The sequence below is a fragment of the Erigeron canadensis genome, chromosome 8, assembly GCF_010389155.1.
Source record: "Erigeron canadensis isolate Cc75 chromosome 8, C_canadensis_v1, whole genome shotgun sequence".
NCBI lineage: Eukaryota > Viridiplantae > Streptophyta > Magnoliopsida > Asterales > Asteraceae > Erigeron > Erigeron canadensis.
In genome coordinates this window covers 11,423,733-11,438,057 of record NC_057768.1, presented here as the reverse complement: position 1 = coordinate 11,438,057, position 14,325 = coordinate 11,423,733, and the positions used below count along the sequence as shown (strand labels likewise).

General features: G+C 35.7%; 1 protein-coding gene across 1 annotated transcript; it reads left to right on the top strand.

Annotated features, from left to right (window-relative positions):
• The first annotated feature begins 6,566 nt into the window (after positions 1 to 6,566).
• On the top strand, positions 6,567 to 7,613 carry LOC122610258. Its single transcript, XM_043783252.1, has 3 exons — positions 6,567 to 6,861; positions 6,905 to 7,047; positions 7,179 to 7,613. Exons 1-3 carry the CDS (start codon positions 6,567 to 6,569, stop codon positions 7,611 to 7,613), a joined length of 873 nt encoding a protein of 290 aa, XP_043639187.1.
• The last annotated feature ends 6,712 nt before the right edge of the window (positions 7,614 to 14,325 follow it).

Here is a 14,325-nt window from a genome sequence, read left to right as displayed (position 1 = left end):
TCTACTTATGTTAGATAACTGTATTGTATTAATGGCTCCCTACTTATGAGGATTGAACCCATGACCCCTCACCGCATATATATGTTGTGTATATTGGTGCCTTGGTGGCTTTTTCTACACCTATAAAGTTGTGTTTTAAATTTATTTTTGTTATCTTATGAACAATTTATTATGCTTTTATATGTGAATGAACATTTCACATGAAATTTAATATATAATTTAAAAGTTTTTACAGTTATCCTAAATTCAATAGGTGTATATGTTAGTAAAATAACACATTGTGTAAGTGTGTATAAACCCGAATATGCGCTTGTATCTTGGGCCATCATTCTTATAATAACTTAATTTATATTAGTTTAAAGAAAAAAAAAAGGTCTTTCTACTTGTGTTAATTTAACACTTACAAATTGGTTTTGTCCAAGAAGATACAAATAAAATAACTGGAAACATAACTCATTTGTCACTTCACTTGTACGGAGTTGGTTGGTCTTCAATCTGTGGCTGACACACCAAAAACATGTTGTCTAGTTTGGTAAAAGACATGGTAACCTGAGTCGTATTTTTGCTCTGGAACGAATTCGCGGTACAAATTCGTAGTTCTCTAGGTCCATAAAATTCAGTTTAGAGGGCTAGGCTCATTTCCATTAACCGCAGAACAATCCGGTAAGATATATCCGAAGTTAGAATACAAATAATTGATTTGACTAATATCGACTCCAAATTTTCAAGTGTATTCAATACTGATCAAAAATTAAAATTAAAGTACATTATAAATCTTTAAACTTTAAGGCAGCATGGTTGATTCAGTGGTAAACATCCTTGCCTCTGGGGACAAAGTTTATGGGTTCGATCCTCATCCAATGCAAAGGTTGGAGGGTCTTTTCTACCATTTAGGTAGAAATTGGAAACAACCTCTCTACTTAGGTAGAAATAAGGTCTGCCTACATCTTAACCTCCTCCATATACCGTCGAGGTATTAAGGCTCAAACCCGCAGAAGGCGGCACTGAGCAGTTGATTTTAATAAATCTTTAAACTTTAATAACATCACGTGACATTCTAATGGCCTACATTTCATGATGCCTACATTATAAATCAATTGATTTTCGCATGTGAAACACATTCTTCAAAGAGGAGAAACTAGCAACCCCATATCCTTAATTACTTAAATAACATGTGACATTCTAATGGCCGAAACCAATTACACATGGTTGCTGCCAAATTGCAAGAAATTCAAATAAATGAATGACTTTTCTTTAATTATGTGCCCGTTTGGAATATTCAATCATGGAAAGTAGGCATGTGGCATGTTTTTTTACGACCGTCTTCAATGGCCTGCTCGCGGCCTGTTTGTCTCGTGCGCACCGGTCCCTGGTGTGCCCGTGTTGGGGGTCCGACATTTAAGCTACCGTGCAAGACAGATTTAAGTTTGTGGGAGCACACTAGTTCGTTTGGTTTTATGAGGTATTTCTTAAAAAGATTATGTATATAGTTTGTATATTCTTTGATATAAGTATATTGTGCGTATACATGTACTTGTGTAGAGATAGATATGAGTGAGATGTTGTTCTTTTTAGTTTATATTTATTTATATATATTTTTATAATAAAGCAACAACCCCTTTTTTTATACCCAAGAATTGAATTACCTAAAATATGTCTCAGAACTGACAAGCACCCGGAAGCACTAAACCAATAAGCTAGACCTCCCTACGGGGCATGGCACCTTTAGCCAGACCGTTCCGCTCGTGCTTCTCCTTGCGTCTTGCACTAGAACAGGGAAATAGGAAGTAGACGAAAAACTAGAGATGAGAGAAGCAAGCCCAGAAAGAGAAGGAGAGGTAGGAAACTACGAGCTAACCCAACACCAACCCAATAGAGCTAGCCAGTAAGCTCAGGCTAAGAGTTGGGTCAATCTCCATGCACTAGACCCCTTTACTAATAAAGGAAAGCTTGCCTTAATTGAAGTAGGGGCTGCGAAGGCGTATAAACTTGCTTAGCCCAAATAAGTCTAAAAGTTTGGGCTAGGCCGTAGTACCTACAGAGGAAGGGGCACCATCCCCGGCGTCCCATCCACACACTCTGCTGAGACAAAACCAAGACCGGCAAGGTGCTACAAATTCAGACTTTCTTTTTGATGCTGCGATCACATAAAAACATAAACTTTGAGGCTCAATAGCTAAATACATGGCAATTGAATCATAAGCCGAGATCATAAAGAGCATACTGCGAGTAGGAAGTGGAATTAATACAATTGATTCAGAAGCATCAAACCTCTCTTGTTCGGAAGAATCGAAACACATCGAAAACTTTTCACCTTTCCCTCACGGTACTTGTACACTATCGGTCATTGAGGAATACTAAGGCTTAGAGGGTGGTCCCCCTTTTTCGCGTAAAAGCGATCAGAATTCGAACACGCCGCGTTTTACTGAGAATTCTTTATTCATTAATTTAAACATCTCTATCTAATATATCCTTTGTAAAACAATTTAAAACATAAATCACTTAATCCTTAAAATAACTACATTACCTCATTTAACATAGAACATTTTTTACATTAACCACCATTGCCGCCCCAACCACCCGTCACCACCGTCGCCGCCACCGCCGCTGCCACTCGACGCCGCCACCGCTGCCGCCACCCACGCCACCATCACCATAGCTGTCGCATTGCGTGGACATATAACTCGTTTATTTTTATCAATTAAATGTGTTTTTAAAACTTAACTTAACGTTTTTAAAATTTTTTTTTTTTATTATTGTAGCTTTTTTGATGGAATATTTTTCTTATTTATATAATGTGCATTTTAATTTGATATTTTATTTTCGTGAATCGTGATCACTGATCATCAATATGTTTATGCAAATTGAACACATCATTAAAGATGCTCTTATTGCAACTTGCAAGTTTGCAAATATATTTCTTGCAGCCCACTTCTCACATATAAATAGAGCAGCCCCCTTAAAATTGGTCACTGATTGATGCTCACTGCAGCAGCGAATTATAAGCAAGATCAGCCCGTTGCCACTTCAAGCCCAATCTACTTCCAGGAAATTTTTAAGATTGGGCCTGGGATGTCGTCAAGTCTACTGGGTTAACAGAAAGCTAAATACGCTATTGGGTATTGTGTATGTTAATTTGTTATCTATCGCAGCTCTTTCTTTTGAATACACCAAAAATCAGTACATCATCAAAAATTCAAAACTTATATTATAGAGTTACTGAAAAGAAAACTCCCCACTTCGGCACTTCGTATATGGTAACACCCCGGACCATTAAAATAAGAACCCTTAATAACAACATTTTGATGCATTAAAAATCCATAAAATTAAAGGTAAATTACAAAAATCACACCTGAAGTTTGTTCGAAACTACACTGGTCATACATACAATTTAAAAATTACGCGAGACATACCTAACGTTGTCAAAAACTTACACTGACCATACCTATCTCTGACGGTCATCTATTTGACCATTAAGTTAAGTCACGTGTCGTGCATGTGAGGTATCAAAATCATAATTTCTAGTATACTTCAGGTATCATTTGTGTAATTACTCTAATAAAAAATTATTAAGAATTTTAGATTTTTATTTATACTTCAATTATTGAGTTGAATAGATATGAAAAAGAGAAAAAAAGAAAATAATTTAAATATTAAAAAAAGGTTTTTTTAATGAAAAATGTATCGAGAAAAATAATTGATACAAGAATGCATTTATTATTACATATATCATTATTATTTTATATAGTGAATATAACAAGGATGATAACCATAAAAACCACTAAAATTTTACATTTATATTATTATTATTTTATTTGTTATGATTTATTCTTTTTGATAGAAACCTATATATAAAAAGATACAAATTTTTATTTTATTTTAAAACAATATAACTTTTCATATAGTTTGTGTCATCCCCTAAAATTAGAGGGGCAAAGAAAGTTGAAGACTCGTTACAGTTTTAAAATATTTATCAAATTAGCAATCTGTAGCATTTTGGGTTTGGAGTTTCAGAGAAAAACATGTTTTTTGTTTTGTGCATCCATCTTGGATGCATATTCTTCAAAATGATGCATCCAATAAAAAACGTAATTTTTCTGATTTTGACAGATCAATGTGTTGTTAAACACTTAAATAATGATAATTAGTTATGCACTATGTTAGAGTTATGGACTTTTAATGCATCAAAATGATGTATTTAAGTGCTCTCACCATTCTTATTTTAAGAGTGTTCTTCCTCGAGTGTTACTATATATATATAAAATTTAATATAGAATATCTACCCATTTTAATAATTGAAATATAAATATAAATATCTTAATATTTTTTTGTTAGAGTAAATTACACAGATGATACCTGAAGTATACGCGAAATTACGATTTTGATACCTCAAATGCAAGGCACGTGACTTGAGTTAACGGTCAAATAGATGACCGTTAGCGATAGGTATGACCAGTGTAAGTTTTTGAGAACGATAGATATGTCTCGCGTAATTTTTAAATTGTAGGTATAACCAGTGTAGTTTTGAATAAACCTCAGGTATGATTTTGTAATTTACCCTAAAATTAACATAGTATATAAGTAATTATCATTATTTAAGTGTTTAACAACATATTGATCCGTCAAAATAAAAAAAAGTCACGTTTTTTTGTGTTTGTGCATCCATTTTGATGAATATGAATCCAGATGGATGCACACACAAAAATTGATTTTCTCGATTTTGACAAATCAATGTGTTGTTAAAACACTTAAATAATAATAATTAGTTATACACAACGTTAATTTATGAACTTTTAATGCATTAAAATGAAGTTTTAAATGTTCTCACCGTATTCTCATTTTAAAGGTATTTTTTTTGATTGCCCGCTATATATACATCTTTTTCTTTTCTTTTCTGATTATTTGTCCATGTGTATTGTTTAAACACTTCAATAGTTCTTTATGTACTATTTCGCAGTTGTGATGCCATTCGTTGTGTTGCAAAACGTATATCGAGGGATGAGAGGAAAAAAATAATATAAGTACAATTGAACGTCTATTACCATAACTAATTACTTCTTTATACAAATACTATTCTTGATAAATTTCAACAATGATCATGTCATACCCGCACACCATCTCTTATAAATCTATTATATTACATATCATAGTTATCTTCTAAATAGTCAACGTGTGTGATTGATACGATTGTTATTGTTTTACCTTTTATATGATTGAATGTACATATCAAAACCATTTTCCTCTTGAATTGGTGTGGTGGCTTGCTATATTTCATAAATAAACTAACATAATAGTGATGCATCGTTGAATTATTAAGCATGGTGGACAAGCCAAATTTGTGATGCATTATGGAAATATATCCAGTCCAACAAATTATACATAAGGATTACAAAGACGACTTGCGAATAAGTTAACAGATACTCACATTATACGAATTGTACATACAGAATACATAGATTCGTTCATTCAAAAATTCGGCGAATAAGTTAACGGATGCTCTCATTATAAATATATTTTTTCGGAATGGATGGATTTGGATCTCATTTTACCAAATTAACCGGTTTTTGGGGAAAAAATGTATGCAAAATAGTAAATTCAACATTAAACATGTCAGACTCATCCACCTCATACCAATCCGACATTTACATCGCCGGATTCCCATTAATTTTATATGTGACATTGCTCTATATGAATAACTTTAATGTTCTGAATTCAAAAGTTGAACCTAACATTAGCAATGCTGGATGGGAAGAAAGATTCGTGTAACTCTTACACGTCACACATGTAAAGCTTTTGTAAATCTTACACATTACACATGTAAAGCTTTGAGTGGAGTAAAGAGTAAATCCGTCATTGATATTGCCTGACTCACAAAAGATGTCTGATTTTCTTCAAATCTAGCATTTATATTGTAGGATTCACTATAAGTTGCTTTTGAAGCGATGTTACGTACAAGAGGGGAACTCAATCTAATATTGTAATTGCTGGACTCAGCTTATGTGAATGAATTGAATCTGACATTTTTAATGCAGGATTTATCTGGTTTAATATTTTCTTTGGAAAAATTGGTTTGTCAAAATGGGCACCAAGCTCGTCTCGAGGGTAGCCAATGGTTCGTTCTTGGCCTCGTTTGACTTACAGGGACGAGTCCACACTGTTGGGTGGGACTCGTTCCTCGCTCGTCCGCCTCGTTCGTTCCTGCAGGGACTAGTCTTTACGTTTTTATTTTTTTTTTGAATGCAACGGGTATGAATTCAAAAGGAAGAAGACAAAAATAAGTTTCACCATTTGGCAAGTTTAGCCCCTAAACGACTATATAGTTCAAAACAGGTTCAACAAAGTGACAACTTTAGTCCTTAACGGCTAGTTTTTCAAAATGGCTATATATACCCTTCAAGTGAACCACAATTTGACACCACTCTTGCATATATTCAGCTATATTATACAAAAACACACTTTCGTATACATAAATCATCATGAACAACCACTTTCATTGAAGTTTATCAACGTACACGAGACCCGATTTGTTTCCTACTGGAGACGATGATGAAGAGCTTTTTGGCATCATGGCCGAATGTGTTGATTTGCTTGAACAAGGTGAATCATCACGACCATACATACCCCGTATGTCTAGACCTATGTTCATGCACATTGTGAACGACATAATATCATACCCATCTCGCAATCCAGGTCCTGTGCCTTTGCGTTTTAAAAGAATGCAAGACAAGCAGCTTGATGCCCGAGGAAAGCCTGGTTTCAGCACCATCCAAAAGTGTGTATGCACCATACGTCAATTGGCGTATGGCTACAATCCCGACTCACTTGACGAGTATCTACAGATGGGTGAAGAAACAGCAAGGTGTTATCTAGACTATTATTGTAATTGTGTGTTCGAACTTTACAGGGATGAATACTTGCGTAGACCAACACCAGAGGACATACAACGCTTGTACGCTCGACATGAAGAGCTTCATGGCTTCCCAGGCATGCTTGGAAGCATTGATTGCATGCACTGGCCTTAGAAGAACTGTCCCAAGACATGGCAAGGTCAGTTTACGCGTGGTGATCATGGTCATCCAACCATCATGCTTGAAGCAGTAGCTTCATACGATAGGTGGATCTGGCATGCTTTTTTTGGCACAGCTGGTTCGAACAACGATATAAATTTTCTGAACTAGTCGCCTTTATTTAGGAAAATCATTGAAGATCGTGCACCTGATAGCCCGTTCACTGTCAATGGCACCCACTACAAAAAGGGTTACTATCTCGCAGACGACATATATCCCGTTGTAAAGTCGTATTCATGCCCTCTAGACGAGAAGCGGAAGAAATTTAAAAAGTTTCAAGAAAGTGCCCGGAAGGATGTCGAGCGTGCCATTGGAGGGCTTCAAAACTCATGGCACATTCTAACCCAACCAGCAAGATCAAAAAGCGTGAATCGGATCACTCGAACAATGTACGCCTGTGTTATATTGCATAACATGAAGGTTGAAGACGCGGGGTACGCCATAAGCTCACTGGAGGATGGAGACGACATTGATCCAATCGTCTTACCAGAGCGTACGTTCGAGGAAAGGATTGCATTTCACCAACGTACCGGCAAGGAGCTTTGAGATCGCACTGTGCATCATGCTCTTCGTCATGATCTTACGGAGCATATATGACGCCTCCCGGCTTAAAGTGTGTTTTTTATAAGAAACTATTGTTAATGTTTTTATTTTAATGTGTGTTTTCTTTATTTGAAGTATTGTAATGTGTTTTTTTTTTGTGTAATGTTTTTATTTTTAATGAAGTGTTTTTAATTTGTGTATGTTTTAGTTTGTTATAACTTTAAAGGGTTAAAAGTGTAAAGTTTGGGTAAATGGGTAGAATTAAATAATTGGTGGGTCCAAGACTAGTCCTTGAGGGATGAGTCCATTGGGTGCATTTTGGGGGATTAGTCCTTGGAGTGTTTTTTGCTGATGTGGCGCTGACAGGGACTAGTCTTTGGTGGATGAGTCTTCACCATTGGGTACCCTCTAAGAGGCTCCCCAATGATAACTCGTCTTCACCCGTCTGCAAAGGACGGATGAGTCCACACTATTGGGTGAGACTGGTCCTTTGACTCGTTCTTGGGGGAGTAGTCCTTCCAGGGACGAGTTGTTTTTTAAGAGTGTGTGTGGTGTTTAAGAGATTAATGGTATAAAAGGTGGGTCCTAGATTAGTCCTTTGTATTGGGTATGTCTTATGAGTGCAATTGATATAACTAGTAAATATTCCGATTGCTCACAAATTCTCCCATGGACTTACTCACGACGCAAAAGAATTACCCCATCACGACGAGTTGAATTTCGTACTATTAGTTTGCCTAATGTCATACTTGCGGCTAAGAAATCCTACCATCTAGTAGTTGCCGAGATGCAAGGACTGAAACCTTTAATATGAGCACCCACTGCTGTGAACCCAACATGATAATGATCAAGAGACGTTACTTGATGTCTAGATTAGATTGCTTATTCGACAATTGAAGGTGCACATGCTTTTCGATAAAATAGATCATGCATCCGAATACCAACGACCGAGAGCCGGCGAGAAAGATACATCACATAAGGTTTTTAGAGCATGTTATGGTCACTTTGAGTCTTTGATTTGTTACCTAATTGATGAACACTCCTACAAGTTTCACGGACCTTAAGGATCCCGTCTGAAAGAGAAGTTATCCATAATTTTCGTTGACGATATATTGACTTATTCTAAGTTGAGAAAAGAGTATAAGTTAATCGGAGGAGATGTTAGAGTTGCTAAGCAAAAGGAAAGTTGAATACGAAGTCTCCAAGAGTGAGCCTTGACAAGAAAGAGTACGTTCCCAGGAACACGTTATAGATAAGAATGGAATTCAGAATTGACACGTTATTGAGCACGATGCATAGAGTAGATAGCAAGAAGTTTGACCTCGACACATTTGTCTCATGAACATGATGGAGCAAAGTCGATGCACCTAGTTCAATTCGTGAGGGTTGCAAGATGGAATGATTAACAATGATTATATAACAGTGAGTTTGTAGTGGAACATGAAATTTTTGTATAAAATACTCTTAAATAAGATAGCTGATTTATTTCACGATTTTGGGAAAACATTGCAACAAGTTCTAGGAAGAAGCTTAGGTACGTGTACAACATATTACTCTCAGAAAGGTTGTCGATGTGGGCGTAAAATGTAAACATTTAACAGTATGTTGGGAGACTATGGCATAGAATTTAAGGTAGCTCAGATTTACACTTATCATTTGTAGTAATCTAGTACTATGAAAGTCCAATGTTCACCCTTTGAAACATTATACAAGGAGAAAAGTTGATCTCCACTTGCATGGCAAGAAGTGTGAGATAGTTAGGTAATAAGTCCTACAAATTATAATGGAAAACGAAGGAGAATTTTTGAGCTTAAGGTTGATGCCGTAGTGCTACTTACATATTCTCGCCCTAGAAGGGTGCAATTATAATTATTGAGCCAGATAAGATGACGGAACTAGTTGACTCGATAGCATATTGTTTGAAACATTTATGGGAAACTAGTAGTATTTGACCTTATTAAACATCTCGCTAGTGATAAACATGTAACACTCATCGTTTAAAAACTTGGATTTTTAAAAACTTTGCCAAACAGCATTTAAAATAAGCGGAAATGATCACTTTTGAAATCTGCCCCATCCGTAACGGATGGTACCTTTAAAATTGGTGTTATTAACAAGCATCATCAAAACAATAAAAGTAAATCCAAGTATGGCACCAACACAAATGCCCATTATTACAAGTCTTAAACATAATCAAAATAGCCAAAAACATAAGGCTATAAGGAAGTTTATGCATTAAATGTGTTTGCTAAGCTTCTTTATTCTTTCTACCCAAGTCTCACCAAGCTAACTTTCACCTAGCTCAATCTTGAATATCCTGAAGGCACAACATTTTCAAAGAACAAATGTTAGCTAAGATAACATAAATTTGAAAACATTTGCCAATTAAATATTAACGAAATATGCGTTTTAAGTTAATATCACATACATACATATCAACATAACATACACTTTAGGTTCATCATATCCTAAAATGTGCCTACACTTTCTTTCTTTATCTTTCTTTATTTTGCCAGGAAGTAGGCTAAGTTACTTACGCCACTTACATAGGGATGTGGGGTTGTGTATAGGCAGTCATAGACCATACATGAAGTCCTCACACCCGACATGATGGGTAAATCATAAAGTGGTCCATCGGCATCGTTAAGGAATGACAAAGTCAATCCAACTGGATAAACCATTTATGCCTTTATGCAATGGTGGTTAGTTACTCCACCCGGAATACTCAAACGTAACTATTCCACGGGAGGTATCATGATTCCCAAACCACGTGACCACGTGCGCACCAACTCCGAGGAGTTAGCATGGGTTAAGCTTAACACAAGACTTTGCATATTGCTCGAGACTTTTAATCTTTATATTAGTTTAGGCTACAGTTTCACCTAAGCTAATCACATAGCATCTTTTACTTTAGGGCCCCTAACGTTCATGTGACATGACAATCCTATCACAAGTCTAGTGACTAGGTGTTCAAGCCATGTATACAAATATATAGCATCATCATTTCATCTTTTCATGATCACATAACATAAACATTTCATCATTTCATATCATGTATACTTATCTCACACCTTTGTAACCTGCACAAGTATGTCATATATAATAAATGGTAAGTATAATATCCCTTAGCAACCTCCCATAGTCATCCATAAACATAAAACGTGCATACATTTTCAATTGGAAGGTTTAACTTATGAAAACGTGTTTTGTTGTACCATCAGGTGACAAAAGATGTTATCTTACCTCGGTACAGCTTACCAACCAGTTATGAGTATCTTACAGTGCTTGCTAACTGCCCCCGACTACCTAGAATGAGTAGAAGATCGATCTATAAGCTTAACGAACTTTAAGTACGAAACTGGACCCATTTGTGCACCGCACAGAAATCCTGTGCGCCGCACAAAACAGATTTTGGCCATCTGTGCGCCGCATGGAAGGTTTGTGCACCTCACAGAGCATCGAATTTTGTCACAGAAACTTTGCAAAAATCTGAACAAACCATCTGTGCGCCGCACAACCAATCTGTGCGCCGCATATCGGGCACCTATCTGAAAATCGATTTTCAAAACTTGCATCTGTGCGCCGCACAAAGTGCAATTCGACCAAAAACCCAACTTTTAATCCTTTAATCGAATCCCATATGAACAACAACCATTAATTCGACCTGGAGACAGAAAATTAGCCTCTTTGACAATACTTTTCAAGCCTTTAATCCATCAATCAATCCTTTAATGCTTTACATCATAAATCAATCATTGAAACACCCGAATAACATGAATTCGGTAAACGTTTAATCAAATAACCCAACCTAAACCATATGGCCTGAATTGAATACTCATCTATGACTCTTAAGATCATATTTCAAAGAGAAGATTACCTATATTACCTGTAGATGACTTAGGGGATTCAAGATCTTGACAAAACTTAATCAATATGGCAGGAAACAATGAAATCTTGGAGAGAACTTTGCTTTGGAGAGGCAAGGGATTGGCTAGGGTTTCTCACTTACAAGAGCACAGAGTTAATGACAATTAGGGCAGCCTAATTGCCTTCTAACCCCTGTCCATCAACCCTTTAAGTTACACTTAGGACCCCTCAACTTATGAATTTGACTTCCTTAGCTTAAACTTCTATCGGGAGTCTTAACATCCTAACAATCACTTAATTACTTAAGTTTACTTCAATTACTCTCATTAATCGTCATATTAAACATATCATAATAAACACATATGCATTTATTCACATAATCCCTTATAGGGCACATAAACATAACAGACCTAACGTTAACTAACAGAAAGTCAAATAATCAAACATAAAATGTTTGGGATGTTATAAAACACATGTTCCTTTAGAAGGGATTCGATTCGATGACAATTTATACTATGGTAAGAAATCTATAGCGATGCGAATCGAGAAACCAAGAAACAAAGAAAAACAAGTATGTTATACTTAAGGTCTAACGGAAATAACTTAGACGTCCAAAGATACTTGATTAAAGAGAGCATCAGATGAAGACGGAAGTATTCACATTTGCTCGTAACATACACCTTTTGGAAATAAAATATTTATTGAGACGATAAAGTTATGATGTGACTTGAGAAATCGAAAGCAAGCGTGTAATTGGAACCTTGTGAGATTCTCTGTCTAGCTTGATACATGAAACTTACTAAGTAAACATGAAACTTAGAGCATAACTTGATGCTTGGAATTTAACATGTGACTTGATGCTCGAAGCTTAATGCGTAACATGATGCTTGAAACTTAACGTGTGACTTCGTGCTCGGAACTTAATGCGTGACTTGATACTTGGAACTTAATGAGTAGACTTGAGACTTGAAACTTAGCGTGTAGCTTGATGCATGGAAGCTTGGTGTGTAGCTAGCACTTGAAAGCTAAAGCGTAATTTGAATTTCGGGACAAAATTACTCTAAGTAGGGGAGACTGTAATACCTGTGAGTTGACCACGAAAAATTTTAAAGTCAAAATAAATTTTAAACTTGAAAATATGACCTCGTAATCGTAAAATGGCATCATATTCTAGTGTTGACATCGTATTTGCGAAACGACCTCGTAATCTAAATTTGGCATCTTATTTGAGTCTAGCATCGTCGCATTTTTGAGTTTGTATGGAATCCTTCTTATTTTACCCTACCTATAAATACTCTCATTCTCCACACATTCTCATTTTTTTTCCGGCCACCTTAGCCTCCTAACAAAAACACACACACACTTTTGCTACCCCATATTCCCTTACTACCCCATCTTTACTACCTCACCATTACTACCGCATAAACAACAAGTTTCAATGAAATGCAACTGTAAAGTCCCTCACTCGATGGTTTAACCCACAAGTGTAAAATAACAAGGTCAAATATGCACTAGATTGAAATAGTATTGCTTGTAATATAAATGCAAGTATATAAATAAAGCAAAAAAGACTTAAGCAATAAATAAGTAAACAAGTATGTAAATGGTGGAACACATATGTAATTTTCAAGTGTATTTAGTGTATTTTATTTATTGATGTTAAATAAAATACAAGGTTGTTGCGGAACCAAGATATTACAAAAGTAAGTATCTAAACAACCTTATGACTTACAAGTGATCTATACTTGCTAAATAAACTCCTTGATCGAAATACTTAAAGTTGTGAAGTATAACTGTTAAGATCGAGAGTATTTAGGCAAACACACCAAATTGCAAAAGTGATTTGGACGAGGAAAATGACTTGGTATTTATAGGCAAAAAGAATTAATATTAAATTCTTTTTGCCGTACAAATAAGGTTTCATGCATTTAAGGAATTTAATATTTATTCCTTAAAAACATTGGTTAAAGTACAAGAATAAAGTCAATATGATGTGACTTGTAATACTTTAACCAACCACCTTTACACACGTGTAATAACTTTCAACAAATGACAAATGGATTGTCCGGATAAAAGCGTGCAAAGGCAAATAAGTCAATTCCTCGTAATCAGTGTTCAGACTTGTAAGGTCTAGAACACTAACAAGGACTCCAGTCAAGAGATCTGGTAAGACTACCAGTAGGCTCCGCCATTTGTCAGTCTTCTGTCTTCAGACTTCAGTCTTTGACTCCAATGAGAATGTCTTCAGTGGAAAGATCTTGACTGGAGTGATGTCCAGTGAACCAATCTGGTGGAATCCAGATTCCTGTACAAGTAAATGATTCATTGGCCTTCTCATAATTTCTGCACAAATCTTCAGAGGACTCCAGTCTTCACATCTGGAGTGAGTCTAGTAAATCCGGACTTAACAAAATCCCCCTATTTGTTTAGAAATTATGAAAGGATTTTCAAGCTTCTATCTATACAGGTTTGTGCTTGAAAAATCCTTGAAATTTTGACTAAGTTTAAATTTTAGTTACTAGAAAACACTTTATAGATCATCAGTGTTTCCAGTTAATACATTTTAATTTGTTAGATATAATCCGATCAAATACTTGTGTAAATAAAGCTTGCAACTTATATATACAGACATCAACTGGTGAAAAGTTACAACTAAAAAAAATACAAATACAAGTAAATGATAGAAGAGTTAGGCTCTTTGGTCAATGTGCCTAGATGCATCTTCTTCAGCCTTTCTCTTGAGTTGAGATGGTGAGCTTTGTTCAGATTGTATTCCCAGTTCAGCTTCCATTTGTTTCTTCTTGATGAATTTGTTCTTGATTCTTTTCATGAAGGCTAATTCTGATCT